This window comes from Theropithecus gelada, chromosome X (genome assembly GCF_003255815.1).
Source record: "Theropithecus gelada isolate Dixy chromosome X, Tgel_1.0, whole genome shotgun sequence".
NCBI lineage: Eukaryota > Metazoa > Chordata > Mammalia > Primates > Cercopithecidae > Theropithecus > Theropithecus gelada.
Window position 1 is genome coordinate 85643164 of NC_037689.1, and position 13991 is coordinate 85657154.

The window sequence follows — 13991 nt, forward strand, 5'->3', positions numbered from 1 at the left end:
GCCTCCAGACCCTATTCTCCTGCTTCAGTGCCACATCAAGGCATTTGCAGATTCAGTGCCTGCTGAAGGCCTGCTTTCTGCTTTGTAAACTTCTGCCTTATCTCTATCCTCACATGGTGGAAGGGACAAGGGAGCTCTCTCAAGCCTCTTTTACAAGTGCACTCATCCGGCTCATGAAGGCCCCACCCTCATGACCTAACCAAGTCTCAATGCCCCACCCCCTAATACCATCACCTTGAGGGTTAGGATTTCAACATATAAACTTTGGGTGAATACAAATACTCAGTCCAGAGCAAGGTACATGGAAACTGTCCAACGGCTTTGAGGTCACCAGGTAGCCGAAAGTGAACCAATTTCCGAATATGCAATTTTCTTTAGTACTTTTTCTAAAAATCATTTGTCTGAGAACTCACCTCCAGTTTTTCTTTCCTACCTCCCTTGCTCAATATCTCAAAGGGAAAGCATACCTTTTAAACATCAAGAATCTTACTATGGTGCTTTGGCCCAAGATATAAAAACCCTTGGGGCTAAACATAGAAAGAATTTAAAATATTGGTGTTCAGGAATCTTCTTTAACTCAATGCCCTGAAACCTACCCCTTTCTTATCCATCTTACTAAGAGACGCAGCTCCAATAATTTTTTTTTTTTTTCTGAGAGAGAGTCTCACTCTGTCGGCTGGAGTGCAATGGTGTGATCTTGGCTCACTGCAACCTCTGCCTCCCGGATTCAAGCGATTCTCTTGCCTCAGCCTCCTGAGTAGCTAGCATTAAAGGTTCACTCCACCATGCCTGGCTATTTTTTTTTTTTTTTTGTATTTTAGTAGAGATAGGGTTTCACCATGTTGGCCAGGCTGGTCTTGAATTCCTGGCCTCAAGTGATCTGCTGGCACTGGCCTCCCAAAGTGCTGGGATTATAGATGTGAGCCACCACACCCAGCCCCAATAAAATTTTATATTTAATAATAATTACAATGTGTTCACATTATTTTACTCTATTGTGTATGCTTAATAATCACAGAAGCTTTTTAATCCGTGAAGCCTATGGTCACAGGGAAATAAAAAGAATTAACTTGCTATTTATGGGCTGTGCATGGTGGCTCACGCCTGTAATTCCTGCACTTTGAGAAGCCAAGGCAGGAGAATTGCCTTGACTTCCTGGGCTCGGGAGTTCGAGACCAGCCTGGGGAACATAGGGAGGCCTTGTCTCTATTAAAAATTTTAAAATTAGTAGGGCATGGTGCTGTGCGCCTGTAGTCCCAGCTACTTGGGACTGAAGTGGGAGGATCATGTGAGCCTGGGAATTTGAGGCTGCAGTGAGCTGTGATTGCACCATTGTACGCCAGCCTGGGTGACAGAGTGAGACCCGGTTTAAAAAAAAAAAATCTGTTTATGAGCATATTTTTGTTGCAGAGAAATTCGATATGGTGATCAATAGACTTTAAGTATAGAAGTATGATGGTTGACCAGGTGTGGTGGCTTATGTCTATAATCCCAGGGCTTTGTGGGGTTGAGGCAGGAGGATTGCTTGAAGCCAGGAATTTGAGACCAGCCTGGACAACATGGTGAGACTCTGTCTCTACAAAAAAAAAAAAAAAAAAAAAAAAAAAAAAAAAAAAAAAATTAGCCAGGCATGGTGGCTCAGGCATATACTCTTAACTACTTGGGAGTCTGAGATGGGAGAATCGTTTGAGCTCAGGAGTTCAAGGCTGCAGTGCACTCAAGATTGTGCCACTGCACTTCAGCCTGGGTGACAGAGTAAGACTATTAAAAAAAAGAAAAAGAAAAAAAGGGATAAAATTTCTGTGGGGAAAATGTATAGATAATTGATTTGAAGAAGAAAAAAAGGAACAATGTAAATTTTTTGAAGATTCAAGATGTTTACAATTTGTTTTGCTTTGTGCATTTGATGATGGATGTCAGATTGAATACTTTTAAAAGAGTGATATAACAGCTTTATTTTAAAATGTTGATATTTCTAGTATGTTAGAAATTAAATTTTTGCAACTATTTAAGCATAATGAAAAAATTTAGATGTTGGGCCAGGGGTAGTGGCTCACGCCTGTAATTCCAGCACTTTGGGCGGCTGAGGTGGGTGACTCGCTCAAGGTCAGGAGTTCAAGGCCAGCCTGACCAACATGGTGAACCCAATCTCTACTAAAAATAAATAAATAAATAAGCGGGCGTGGTGACATATGCCTGTAATCCCAGCTACTCGGGAGGCTGAGGCAGGAGAATTGCTTGAACCTGGGAGGTGGAGGTTGCAGTGAGTGGAGATTGTGCCACCACACTGTAGCCTGGGTGACAGAGCGAGACTCTGTCTCAAAAAAAACAAAAACAAAAACAAAACAAAACAAAAAAGATGTTAACTTAAAAATGAAGGAGTACATAGCTCCCCAAAATTCTTTTAGGGGTTATGTGAACAAAAATTTAAAGACTCTCAGTCACATAGGGTTAGCCGTGAGGGTCAGGGAGAAATTGTGCAAAGCAATTAAGATAGTGCTTGATGAATGCAAGTATTATCAGAGGAACTGAGTTTTTTCTTTTTTTTTTTTTTTTTGAGATGGAGTCTTGCTCTGTCACCCAGGCTGGAGTGCAGTGGCCCAATCTTGGCTCACTGCAACCTCTGCATTCTGGGTTCAAGCGATTCTCCTGCCTCAGACTCCTGACTAGCTGAGATTACAGGTGCACATCACCACACCTGGCTAATTTTTTATTTTTAATAGAGATGGGGTTTTGTCATGTTGGCCAGGCTGGTCTTGAATTCCTGACCTCAGGTGATCTGCCTGCCTTGACCTCCCAAAGTGCTGGGTTTACAAGTGTGAGTCACCATGCCCTGTGTGAGTTCTAATTTTAACGCTGTTTCTTCTTCAGTATCTGTTCTAGGGAATTTGTTATTTCTGTGCTTTAGTTTCATTGTCTAGATAAAGGATAACACAGATGACTGTAAAACACCTTGGGTATAGGAACTCAGATGAGTATGATTGCATCTAACACCAATAATGTCAATAGCAGTTGGGCGCGGTGGCTCACACCTATAATCCCAGCACTTTGGTGGGGGCTGCAGTGGGTGGATCCCTCTAGCCCAGGCCAACAGAGCGAAACCCCATCTCTACAAAAAAATACAAAAATTAGCCAGGTGCAGTGGCATGTGCCTGTAGTTCCAGCTACTCAGGAGGAGGCTGAGGTGGGAGGATCACCTGAGCCCAGGGAGGTCAAGGCTGCAGGGAACCGTGATTGAGCTATTCATTGCACTTTAGCCTGGGCAACAGGGTGAGACCCTTTCTCAAACAAAAAAATACATAAATAAATAACATTTTAAAAACTGTCAATGGCAATTTTTATAGTGATGAAAATATATGTATAGGCTCTATAAATAAAAGTATATAGCAGGTGTTCAAAAAATGCTTGTTAAATGAGTGAATGAATGCTAAAAGGAAACATACTAGTATGAAAGACAATATACCCACTGAATGGGCACCTTCCCTTAGTACCTGCATTTTTCAACCCACGGTGCATTTTAAGCTCATTTTGGACATTTTCCCATAAATTAACCTTAAAGATAAAAAGAGTAAGAAACAAAACTTTTCCCTGAGATGTGGCTACTTATTTATTTTCAGAGGGCTCTTTCTCATTGGACTCTTTGCCATTCTGCTATATAGTGTAGTGGTCAAGTTGGGCTGAAGTTCAAGTGCCGCCACTTAACTAAGTTGTTTGTCCTTGGGCAAGTCACTTAAACTCTTTGACTCAGCTTCTCCATCTTTAAATGGGTATAATAATACAACCAACCTCATAGGGTTGTTTTGAAGATTAGTGAGGTAGGCGATAGGTTGTGTGGTGGGTAGAATAATGCTTCCTCCTTCACAGATGTCCATGTTCTGATCCCTGAAACCTGTGGCTATGTTATCTTATGTGGCAAAATGAAATTTGCAGATGTGATTAAGTTAAGGATGATGTGATGGGGGAGATTATCCTGTGGACCCAGTGTAATCATAAGGGTCCTTAAGGGGAGGCATGAGAGTCACAGTGATGCAGCATGAGAAAGACTTGACTGGCCAGTGCTAGCTTTAAAGAAGGAGGAAGGGAGCTATGAGCCAAAGGATGTGAGCAGCTTGAGCCGGAAAAGGTAAGGAAACAGATTCTACCCCTAGAGTATCTGGAAATGAACACAACCCTTCTAACATCTTGATTTGATCCGAGTGAGGCCCATTTCTGATTTCTGCCTTTTGGAGCTGTAGATTATAACTTTATGCTGATTTAGGCCACCAAGTTTGTGGTAATTTGTCACAGCAGCAACAGGACCCTAATTCAGGTGGGTTAGCCACTATTAATCTATTTACAACTCCCTTCCGTTCTGGCTTTCCTCACAGGACAATCTAATTGAAACACTTCTGCAGAATTAAAGGGATCTCTTTGCCCACGCACAAACTATTTTTTAGTTTTTCGAGCCTCTACCTAACCTTAGTCTCAAGACAGTTGCCTTCAAGGTAAGCTGCAAGACAATTTATAACATCCTCTTCTTAGACTTTCCACTTACACATGGAAAATCATGTGCATTAATCATTGGCGTCTGCCACAAAAGCCATGCTCTGAGGTCCTATTCAGGAAAATATTAACTCTGAATTATGGCCTCCCTTTCTTTGGCAGGGGGCACTGAGCTTCACAGATACCCTAGAGTAGGAGTCAACCCTTCAGGTCGAAGGCCCACGGGAATTAGAGCGCTTGGAGCAGGAGACGTGGGAAAAGAAAGAGGAAAAGAAGTTGGTAGGTCCGAAGGAGGCTGGAAAGAGGGGAAGGCAAAAGAATACACAACCCAGCCGAATCATGGGAAGTGAGAGATGGCTTCCTGCAATCTAGTCTTGCGGGTTCTTGCTCTAGTTTTGGAAACTCCCCCCGCAGAGTCCAGCACCGCGCACCTGCCCCTTGGGGCCGGTCCCTGCTCAGGAGCCTGCGGCAGGCTGGGAATGCCGTTCTGGGAGAGCAGCCGCCCAGGCCGGGTGGTGGGGAGACTGCAGGGAGGAGTCTCGGGGAGTGCAAACGGAAAGACTACATCTCCCAGGCCGCCACGCTTTCCAGCTGGAGTCCTAGGGCGCTGACTGCTCCCCAGTTTCCGTAGGGAAGCGCTGGGCCACCGCGGCTATTGTGCGTCGCACTCTCGCCCTCCTCTTCCCGCTGCGGTGTCTATGGAGCTAGGCTACGTTTCATTGCCGCCCCGGCTTAACCCTTCCGGCGCCTAACAGGACAGCCGGCCGGCTCCCTTGCACCAGGAAGAAATCTTAGCAGCCCGCGGGCCCTGGTCACGAAACCCTAAGGTACAAGGAAAACAGTTGAAGAAGGAGCCAGAGCTCTCCGGTTTGGTCCTCGGGCTTCACTGGGGCGGGGCGCAGGCGTTGGCTTTAAGAAAGGGGAGGGGACAGTGCAATCCGGGTTGCCCGTGGAGTTCGGCGAAGGAAGTCTTCCGCTCGCTCGGGAGCGAGGAGCCTGTAGATAGGCTGCTCCCAGCTCCAGCTCTAACCTCGTCTACACCCTGGGCGGGCCCAAGTGTCACGTTTGCAATTGCTCAGGAAGGATCCGGCCAGTCTCCGGAGGCAAGTCGGGCTGCGGTTTTTGCTTCCTATCTGGGGAGGCGATACCTAGGGGGCATGCTGCTTGCTAGGCAACACCCTGCCGGGATCCGACTGCGGTAGTTAGCTCTCCCTGGCCCTGAAGCCGTTGCCGGGGCGCCTGTTCTCCGTCCGGACCAGCCAGCGCTCCCCAGGAGTCTCATTGAAACAGGTACCTGTCCTCCAAAGGGACGGAGGCTATGAGTTTCCTTAAGCGGGTCGCGCGCTCAGTCTGTCCCCTCTACTTCCTCTACTGTGCCATTGATGCCCTCGGTCTTTGTGTCTTCCCCGTTTCCCCCTACTCCCGGCCATCAGAACCATGGGTCATCCCCCGCTGGAGTTCAGCGACTGCTACCTGGACAGCCCCGATTTCCGCGAGAGACTCAAGTGTTATGAGCAGGAACTGGAGAGGACCAACAAATTCATCAAAGACGTGATCAAAGACGGCAACGCGCTTATCAGCGCTATGAGAAGTAAGTGCAAGGCTTCGATGAGCTGTTTCTCTGAGCTGGTGTGTCTGGCCTTTAAGCCTTTCCACACCACCAAGGGAAGGGAGATTGCAGGGTGACTCCCAGCCCAGATCTCTGAGGTGAATGGGTTTCCCACACTTGGGGAGTGGAGGTAGTAGAAGTGGAAAGTGGTAGATACAACCAGAACTTTGGGCCTTTTCCTTTAGTGGTTTTGACCTTATAAGACATGATCTGTAGCTGTGCCAGGGACCCTCTTGCTCAGCAATTACCCTTACTTGGCAGATGGTTGTTCTTAAGGGACAATCTGCTGTACTGTTAGACATATTCAGCACCCCTGTCTGGGGAAAAGTGACATCCAACTGCCCCAGCACCTCCTAAACAATTGGGGATTAAGGTCAGCAGCTTGATTAATAATTTTGTACTGGTCTCTGGTTGCTACAGATAAGTGTGGGGGGCAGTAAAAAATTCACCATGGCAAGTTATTTTTTAAGGAAAGCTCCTTTGCCCCAGTGAATTATTTTCTTTATCACACTGAGCTATGGTTTAGGTCAAGGTCAGTCCAAGTTCAGGATTATTGGATGGCTTCACATGCCACTGAATTCTGCTTGAGTGTGGAACAAAGAGCTGCCTACTTTACTCCCTGCTGCAAGGGGCCCAGCCCCCAGGGAGTAAAATAGGGATAGGGTTGGGGGCTGCTGGGCTGAAGGAACTTCACCTAGGTTGGCTTTTCCAGTGGTCACAACTGACTCAGCTGTGGGAAGCTCTCTCCTTCCCCCATTGTGTGTTTGCTTTCTGCTGGTTGGCAGGTGGCTTGGAGTAAAAGAAAGAATAATAAACATCCCCAACGAGAGTGCAGGCAAGCCAACCCTTTATGCCAAAGCATGTACCCAGAAGAATGGAGGGTAATGATTGGGTGGAGTGAAAATTAATTTTTTCTCTTGTCTGAAAGATGATTGTGAAAAATAAAGTCAGAGTTATTGGCAAGTGTGTCCTATATGGTTATAACTTTGTTTTGAGTGAATTTATCACCAAATACAGGGTCTAGGACCAGTGTGGCAACCTTCTTAGGCAGATGCAGTCAACCAAGAGCGGGAGAAAGAAAGATTTGAAAGTGGTAGTGCGAGGCTGGGCGAGGTGGCTCATGCCTGTAATCCCAGTACTTTGGGAGGCCGACGCGGGTGGATCACCTGAGATGAGGAGTTCGAGACCAGCCTGGCTAACACAGTGAAACCCTGTCTCTACTAAAAATTAAAAAAAAAAAAAAAAAAAAAAAAAAAGCTGCACATGGTGGCGGGCACCTGTAATTCCAGCTACTCAGGAGGCTGAGGCAGGAGAATCACTTGAACCCAGGAGGTGGAGGTTGCAGTGAGTTAAGACCGTGCCATTGCACTACAGCCTGGGCGACAAGAGTGAAACTCCATCTCAAAAAAAAGAAAAGAAAGTAATAGTACATTGATAACTGCTGCCAGCTGGTATTTCTTGTGCAGCCCTTCTGATTTGCCCTGTGGAGTCTGTGCTTTTCCTGCACATGCCCTCTGCCCACTTTTGGTCAGAATATGTACACCGTTGAAGTTCCTGCAGGTCATTTGATTGTGTTTGATCTTTTAATGGTTTGTCTTATTGTGGCCTGACCAAGAGTAAACTCCTGGTAGTATCTGAAATGCTGATCCTTAAAAAGTTAAGGATATGCAGGTTGTGCCACATAAATAGAAAAGTGAGAGTTCACAGAAAGGAAAAGGAGGAATGTTTCAGCTTTGTTGTGTTTTGTTTACATATTACAGTAAACTGCTTGGTGCTGTATCCACAGTAAAACGAATCTCATCATAAGCGCTAGGAATGGAATGGCTTTGTGAAGTGGATGGTAACTAAAAGTGTGCTAAAAATCACAAGCTAAGGCATATCAGAGAGATTTGTAAGAAAAAAAGCAGTTCAATAAAACATATGGTGGAAGGGCAAAAGTTTCATAAGCTAGGGGCAAGTAAAGGTTTTTATTCTTTCCTTTTCTTTCTTTTTTTTTCAATTTTTGTTTTTGAGATGAAGTCTCACTGTGTTGCCCAGGCTGGAGTGCAGTGGCATGATCTCAGCTCACTGCAGCCTGGATCTCCCGGGTTCAAGCAATCTTCCCGCCTCATCCTCCCCAGTAGCTAGGACTACAGGCATGTGCGACTGCACATGATTATAACTTAAACTAATGGAAAATAAAAATACCATCCCTCTGAAAGGTGACTATATTGCCAACTTTTCTGTTTGTCCTTTATTTTTATGTTGGCAGCTTCAGTCCCCAATGTTGTTTGAATATTTGCTAAGCACTGAGGCTAGGCGTTATTCAGAACAAGTGATGTGGCCCCTGCTTATATCTCAAGGCAACATGACACATCTAATAGGTGTTATATATAGTTAGCAAATACATACTATTCATTCAATACATACCTGGACACATACCGTGTTCAAGCCATTGTTCTTGGGGCTGTCAGGCATACAGAGTGAGTCACAGATGGATACTGCTTTCAAGAGGTTCTTAGGCTGGTGGGAGAGACAAGACATAGATAGAAATGAGTATCATATAAGGTAGTAGATACAGATAAGAGCCATAAAAGTGGGAACAGGTGGACCTGATGATATATGACATGAGAGGGAAAGCTGATTTCCCAGTGGGAGCACAAGGGAGAAGTCAAGGAGGAAGCACCATCAGAGTTGGGTAGAATCAATAACACTGTCACTTGTTTAGCTGTTCCCATGTGCCAGGCATTACATCTTGTAACAAATTTTTGAGACAAGGATTATTATTCCCATTTTTTAGATGAGGAAATTGAAGTTCAGATGAGTTAAGTAACTTTCTCAACTAGTAAGGGCAAGGGTCTGAATTAGAACCTAGACCTGACTCTAAAGGCCCTGCTTATCCTACTGCATGACACTATTCAGAACAGGGCGTTTCATGTAGCAGGAGTGACACAGAATATAAAGGGGACAGCAAATAATTTGAGTTATCTGGGATATAGGCAACAGAAAGGGAGGTTTGGGCTCCTGAGGAGCTGGATTACAGGTGCACGCCACCATGCCCAGCTAATATTTGTGTTTTTAGTAGAGACAGGGTTTCACCATGTTGGGCAGGCTGGTCTCAAACTCCTGGCCTCAAGTGATCCACCAGCCTTAGCCTCCCAAAGTGATGGGATTACAGGCGTGAGTCACCACGCCCAGCCTACATTCTTATTTTTTTTTTAAAAAACTGTGCTAACTAAATAAAACATTTTCATAGGCCAGATTCAATCAGGCTGCAACCCCTGAGCTAGATGATGTAGCTCTACAGGTCTGACTCTTGGACTCTAACGGGCTAGGAAAATGGAGGATGACAGTCTTCAGATAGGGGCTTTCCTGGGGAAGCAACAATGGATACTCTGCAAATGAGCAGAGGCAGAATGACGGTATAATGGGACAAAACCCTGGACATGGCATCTAGATACCTGAATAAGGTGCTGGTTCTGTTACTAATGGGATCTGTGACCTTGATAAGCGATTTCACTGGGACCCCAGGGTCTGTGGCTTTACAAAGATGGGGCTGGGGCAGGAGGTTTATAAACCCACTTGAGCTCTAACATTCTATGACTTACTATTTTTTGCATATTGTAGTTTCATGATTTGAGAAAAGAATGACTAACCCAATTACAGGACCTTATTTTATGCTTACATAAAATTTCACATTATTTTAGTGTAAATGACTGTATTTAATTTAATAAAAAATTAAAACGCTTTTTTTTTTTTTGAGACAGAGTTCACTGTATTGCCCAGGCTGGAGTGCAGTGGTGCGATCTCAGCTCACTGCAACCTCTGTCTCCGGGATTCAAGTGATTCTAATGCCTCAGCCTCTCAAGTAGCTGGGACTACAGGTGCATGCCACCATGCCCAGCTAAGTTTTGTATTTATTTATTTATTTTTTAGTAGAGATGGGGTTTCACCATACTGTCCAGGCTGGTCTCGAACTCTTGACCTCAAGTGATCTGCCTGCCTCAGTCTCCCAAAGTGCTGTGATTACAGGCGTGAGCCACTGTGCCTGGCCTAAAAGAGAATTTCTAAATACTCTTTTCCAAACCAAGGATAATGTGCTTTATAAGTATGTTTTTGTTTTAAGAGTCAGAGTCTCACTCTGTCACCCAGGGTGACATACTTTTAAGTACAGTGGCACCATCATGGCTCACTGCAACTTCGAACTCCTGGGCTCAAAGGGTCCTCCGGACTCAGCCTCCCAAGTAGCTGGGACTGTAAGCACACACTACCAATCTTAGCTAATTAATTTTTTTTTTTTTTGGAGAGATGAGGTCCCACCATGTTGCTCAGGCTGGTCTTGAACTCCTGGGCTCAAATGATTTTTCCGCCTCAGTCTCCCAAAGTGTTGGCATTATAGGCATGAGCCATCGTGCCTAGCCTGTGTGTGTGTGTGTGTGTGTGTGTGTGTATATATATATATACACACACACAGATGTCAGAAAAAAATTATATCACTAAACCCACATACATACATGCACAACCACACATACATAGGCTTTCTTGGACTAATGAAAACTTTTGTTTTTTTTTTTTGTGGTTGTTGAGACAGAGTCTTACTCAGTCACCCAGGCTGGAGTGCAGTGGCACCATCTCGGCTCACTGTAACTTCCACCTCCTGGGTTCAAGCAATTCTCGTGCCTCAGCCTCCCAAGTGGCTGGAATTACAGGTGTGCGCTACCATGCCTGGCTAATTTTTGTATTTTTAGTAGAGACAGGGTTTCACCATGTTGGCCAGGCTGGTCTCGAACTCCTGACCTCAAGTGATCCACCCACCTCGGCCTCCCAAAGTTGCTGGGATTACAGGCGTGAGACACTGCACCCAGCCGAAAACTTGTTTTAAAAGAATCCAGGGTCGGGCTTGGTGGCTCACGCCTGTAATCCCAGCACTTTTGGAAGCTGAGGCGAGCGGGTTGTTTCAGTCCAGGAGTTTGAGACCAGCTTGTGTAACATGGTGAAACCTTGTCTCTACAAAAAATATGAAAAATTAGCTGGGCGTGGTGGTGCGTGCCTGTCGTCCCAGCAACTCAGGGAGCTGAGGTGGGAGGATTGCTTGAGCCCTGGAGGCAGAGAGGTTACAGTGAGCAGAGATCGCTCCACTGCACTCCAGCCTGGGCTGCAGAGTGAGACCCTGTCTCCTGGTCAAAAAAAAAAAAAAAAAAAGAATACAGTCCAGGTGCATTGGCTCAAGCCTATCTCAAAAAAAAAAAAAAAAAAAAAAAAAAAAAAAGAAAGAAAGAAAAAAATCCAAAAGATACATTCGGTACTCTAAATGTACATAAAATTGATAAAGTAGAAATAATATAATTCTATAGTTTTAATAACTCAATCTTAATTTTTTTAAAAAAGGTGACTTTCTCACACTCTATGCTTTTAGGGTTAGAGTTTTAGATGTTTACATTAAGGTCATCTTTTGGGGTGCCTTTGCAGCTTTCACTTTGGCAACCGGGGCACCTGTCCAGTGAATGGTTGCTTTCCTGGAAGGATGGGTTGATTCCAATTCTGCCACTAGCTAGCTATATGACTTTGTATAAGTCTTTAGTTTAGTCGGTCTCAGTTTTCCCATTTTATAAAATTAGAGGCTTGGTCAATAATATTTACGTTTCCTTCTGGTTTTATTATTTTGTTTTCTGGCTACCACCATGTTAGTCAAATAGTCAAACAATGTGAATTGATTCTGTCATAAACTTCAGGAGCCAATTCATCTTCACTCTGGGAGAATAATAGGCAAAGGGAAAATCCAAGTAGTATGTCCAGCATGAGTAGATGACTTGCTGACTTACTTGACTGTCCTCTAATTGAATGCTTCTTGGTAGGTCTCAACCTGCTTCCCTTCAGTTCTGTTCTGAATAGCTCTATACTGAGGTACCCCAAAGCTTTTAATCCCTTTGGGATGGGTGTAGTGCCATGGTGTGCGGGATGAGTTGGTGGTATAATATGCATTCTCGCTCAGCAGGTATCTTGTCGTTATCCCAGTGATAGTTAATCAGTGCTTCTGAGCACATGGAGTTATTTTACATCTTCTCCAGAGTAGCTCAGATCAATATAATTGGTATGTCATTTGATACTGCTGTTAGTATTAATAGATGTGAAGCAATGTTAAATGGAATTTGACAGAGGTGATACATTGCCATATTCATTGGAGGTCCTCAGAAGACCAGATTCCAAAGTAGCTGGACTGTGGGTGCTGTGGGAACTAGGGTTGAAAAGTGAATCAAGCCAACCTTTCAGTGTGTCCATTTATAAGAAACTATTCTTATTTAGGGGTAGAGGATGGTGCCAGGGTGGGGTAGGGAAGATTTTAGCTCGACTTGCCTGTTAAGAAAAGTTTTCCAATCAGGCTCTAGAGTGATGAAGGAAATTTACCTTTTAGTGTCATTTTTATAGCCTTATTTTTTTAAGCATAGTCAAAACCTTTTGTTTAATCTGGCATCTGTTTCTCTAATCAGTTACTACAGAAATTTCCTAAAAGCCTATGAGGATCTGGAAAGTTACACAGTTCCATGGGAGTACCCTGGAAATCTTGAGCTGATTTTATTTTCTAGTGGGGTGGAAGGCCCTCATGATCCTTTACCAAGCTTGTATCAAGTGCTAAACCTTGGGCAATGTAAAGGCAATTTAATTTAATTCAAGAAGGTTTTACTAAGCACCTACTATGTGTCAGGTACTATCCTGGAAACTGGGGATACAGTGGTGAATAAGAATACTATAGGCTCTGCCCTTTTGGAACATATGTTAAATATCAAATTACCCTCTTAAATAATTAATTACAATTGTGAGAAGAGTATGAAGAGGAAATTCAGTGTGTGATTTTTTATTTTTATTTTTGTTCATTTATTTTTTCGAGATGGAGTCTCAGTCTGTTACCTAGGCTGGAGTGCAGTGGCACAATCTTGGCTCACTGCAACCTCCGCCTCCCCGGTTCAAACGATTCTCCTGCCTTAGCCTCCCGAGTAGCTTGGATTACAGGTGTCCACCACGCCCAGCTAATTTTTATATTTTCAGTAGAAACGGCGTTTCACCATGTTGGCCAGCCTGGTGTCGAACTCCGGACCTCAGGTGATCAGCCCACCTCGGCCTCTGAAAGTGCTGGGATTACAGGCGTGAGCCCCTGTGACTAGCCCATAGTAGAATTATTTATAATGGCCCCAAAGTGGAAACAACCTCTAAATGTCCACGAACTGAAAAATGGATAAATAAAAGGTAGTATAGTCATACAATGGAATAGTATTTGGCAATAAAAAGTAATGAAGTACTGATACATGGTACAATAAGGATGAACTTTGAAAACCTTTGGATAAGTGAGAAAAGTGTTATAAATGACTACCTATTGTTCATGATTCCTTTCATATGAAATGTCCAGATAAGCAGATCTATTAGAGAGAGTATCAGGTTAGTGATTGCTAAACTGGAGGGTTGGAACGTACTGGGACTGCTAATGGGTAAATGGTTTCTCTTTGGGGTCATAAACATTTTTTAAGATTGGATTGCAGTGATGGTTGTACAACTCTGTGAGCCATTTTATGGTGTGTGAATCGTATCTCAGAGCTGTTTGAAAAAAAAAAAATCCATTGTGTTTGGAGAAATAGGTGGCAGGTGCTTGTCTTATATACCTACATCTTCCTTTAGAACATCAGACCTGGAAGGTTTAGAAAGCTACACATCTACTCCACTGGGTTTATATGTAGGGAAAAGAAAGTGAAGACAGAGAATTACTTCTCCAGAGACCTAGAGCTAGAGTCGGAATTGTGACCAGAATCAGATTTCCTGGTTTCCCTTCCCAAGGCCCTCTCTCCTCTCCTCTCCTCTCTTCTCCTCTCCTCTCCTCTCCTCTCCTCTCCTCTCCTCTCCTCTCCTCTCCTCTCCTCTCCTCTCCTCTCCT

General features: G+C 44.2%; 1 protein-coding gene across 2 annotated transcripts in view; it reads left to right on the forward strand.

Annotated features, from left to right (window-relative positions):
• The first annotated feature begins 5108 nt into the window (after nucleotides 1-5108).
• Nucleotides 5109-13991, forward strand: part of OPHN1 (oligophrenin 1) — a 366891-nt gene continuing 358008 nt past the window's right edge. For both annotated transcript variants that reach the window (XM_025373107.1, XM_025373108.1), the window contains exons 1-2: nucleotides 5109-5772; nucleotides 5916-6073. In XM_025373107.1, coding sequence (XP_025228892.1) covers nucleotides 5920-6073 — 154 coding nt within the window. In that variant the 5' untranslated portion in view covers nucleotides 5109-5772; nucleotides 5916-5919. The remainder of the gene's footprint in view (nucleotides 5773-5915; nucleotides 6074-13991) is intronic.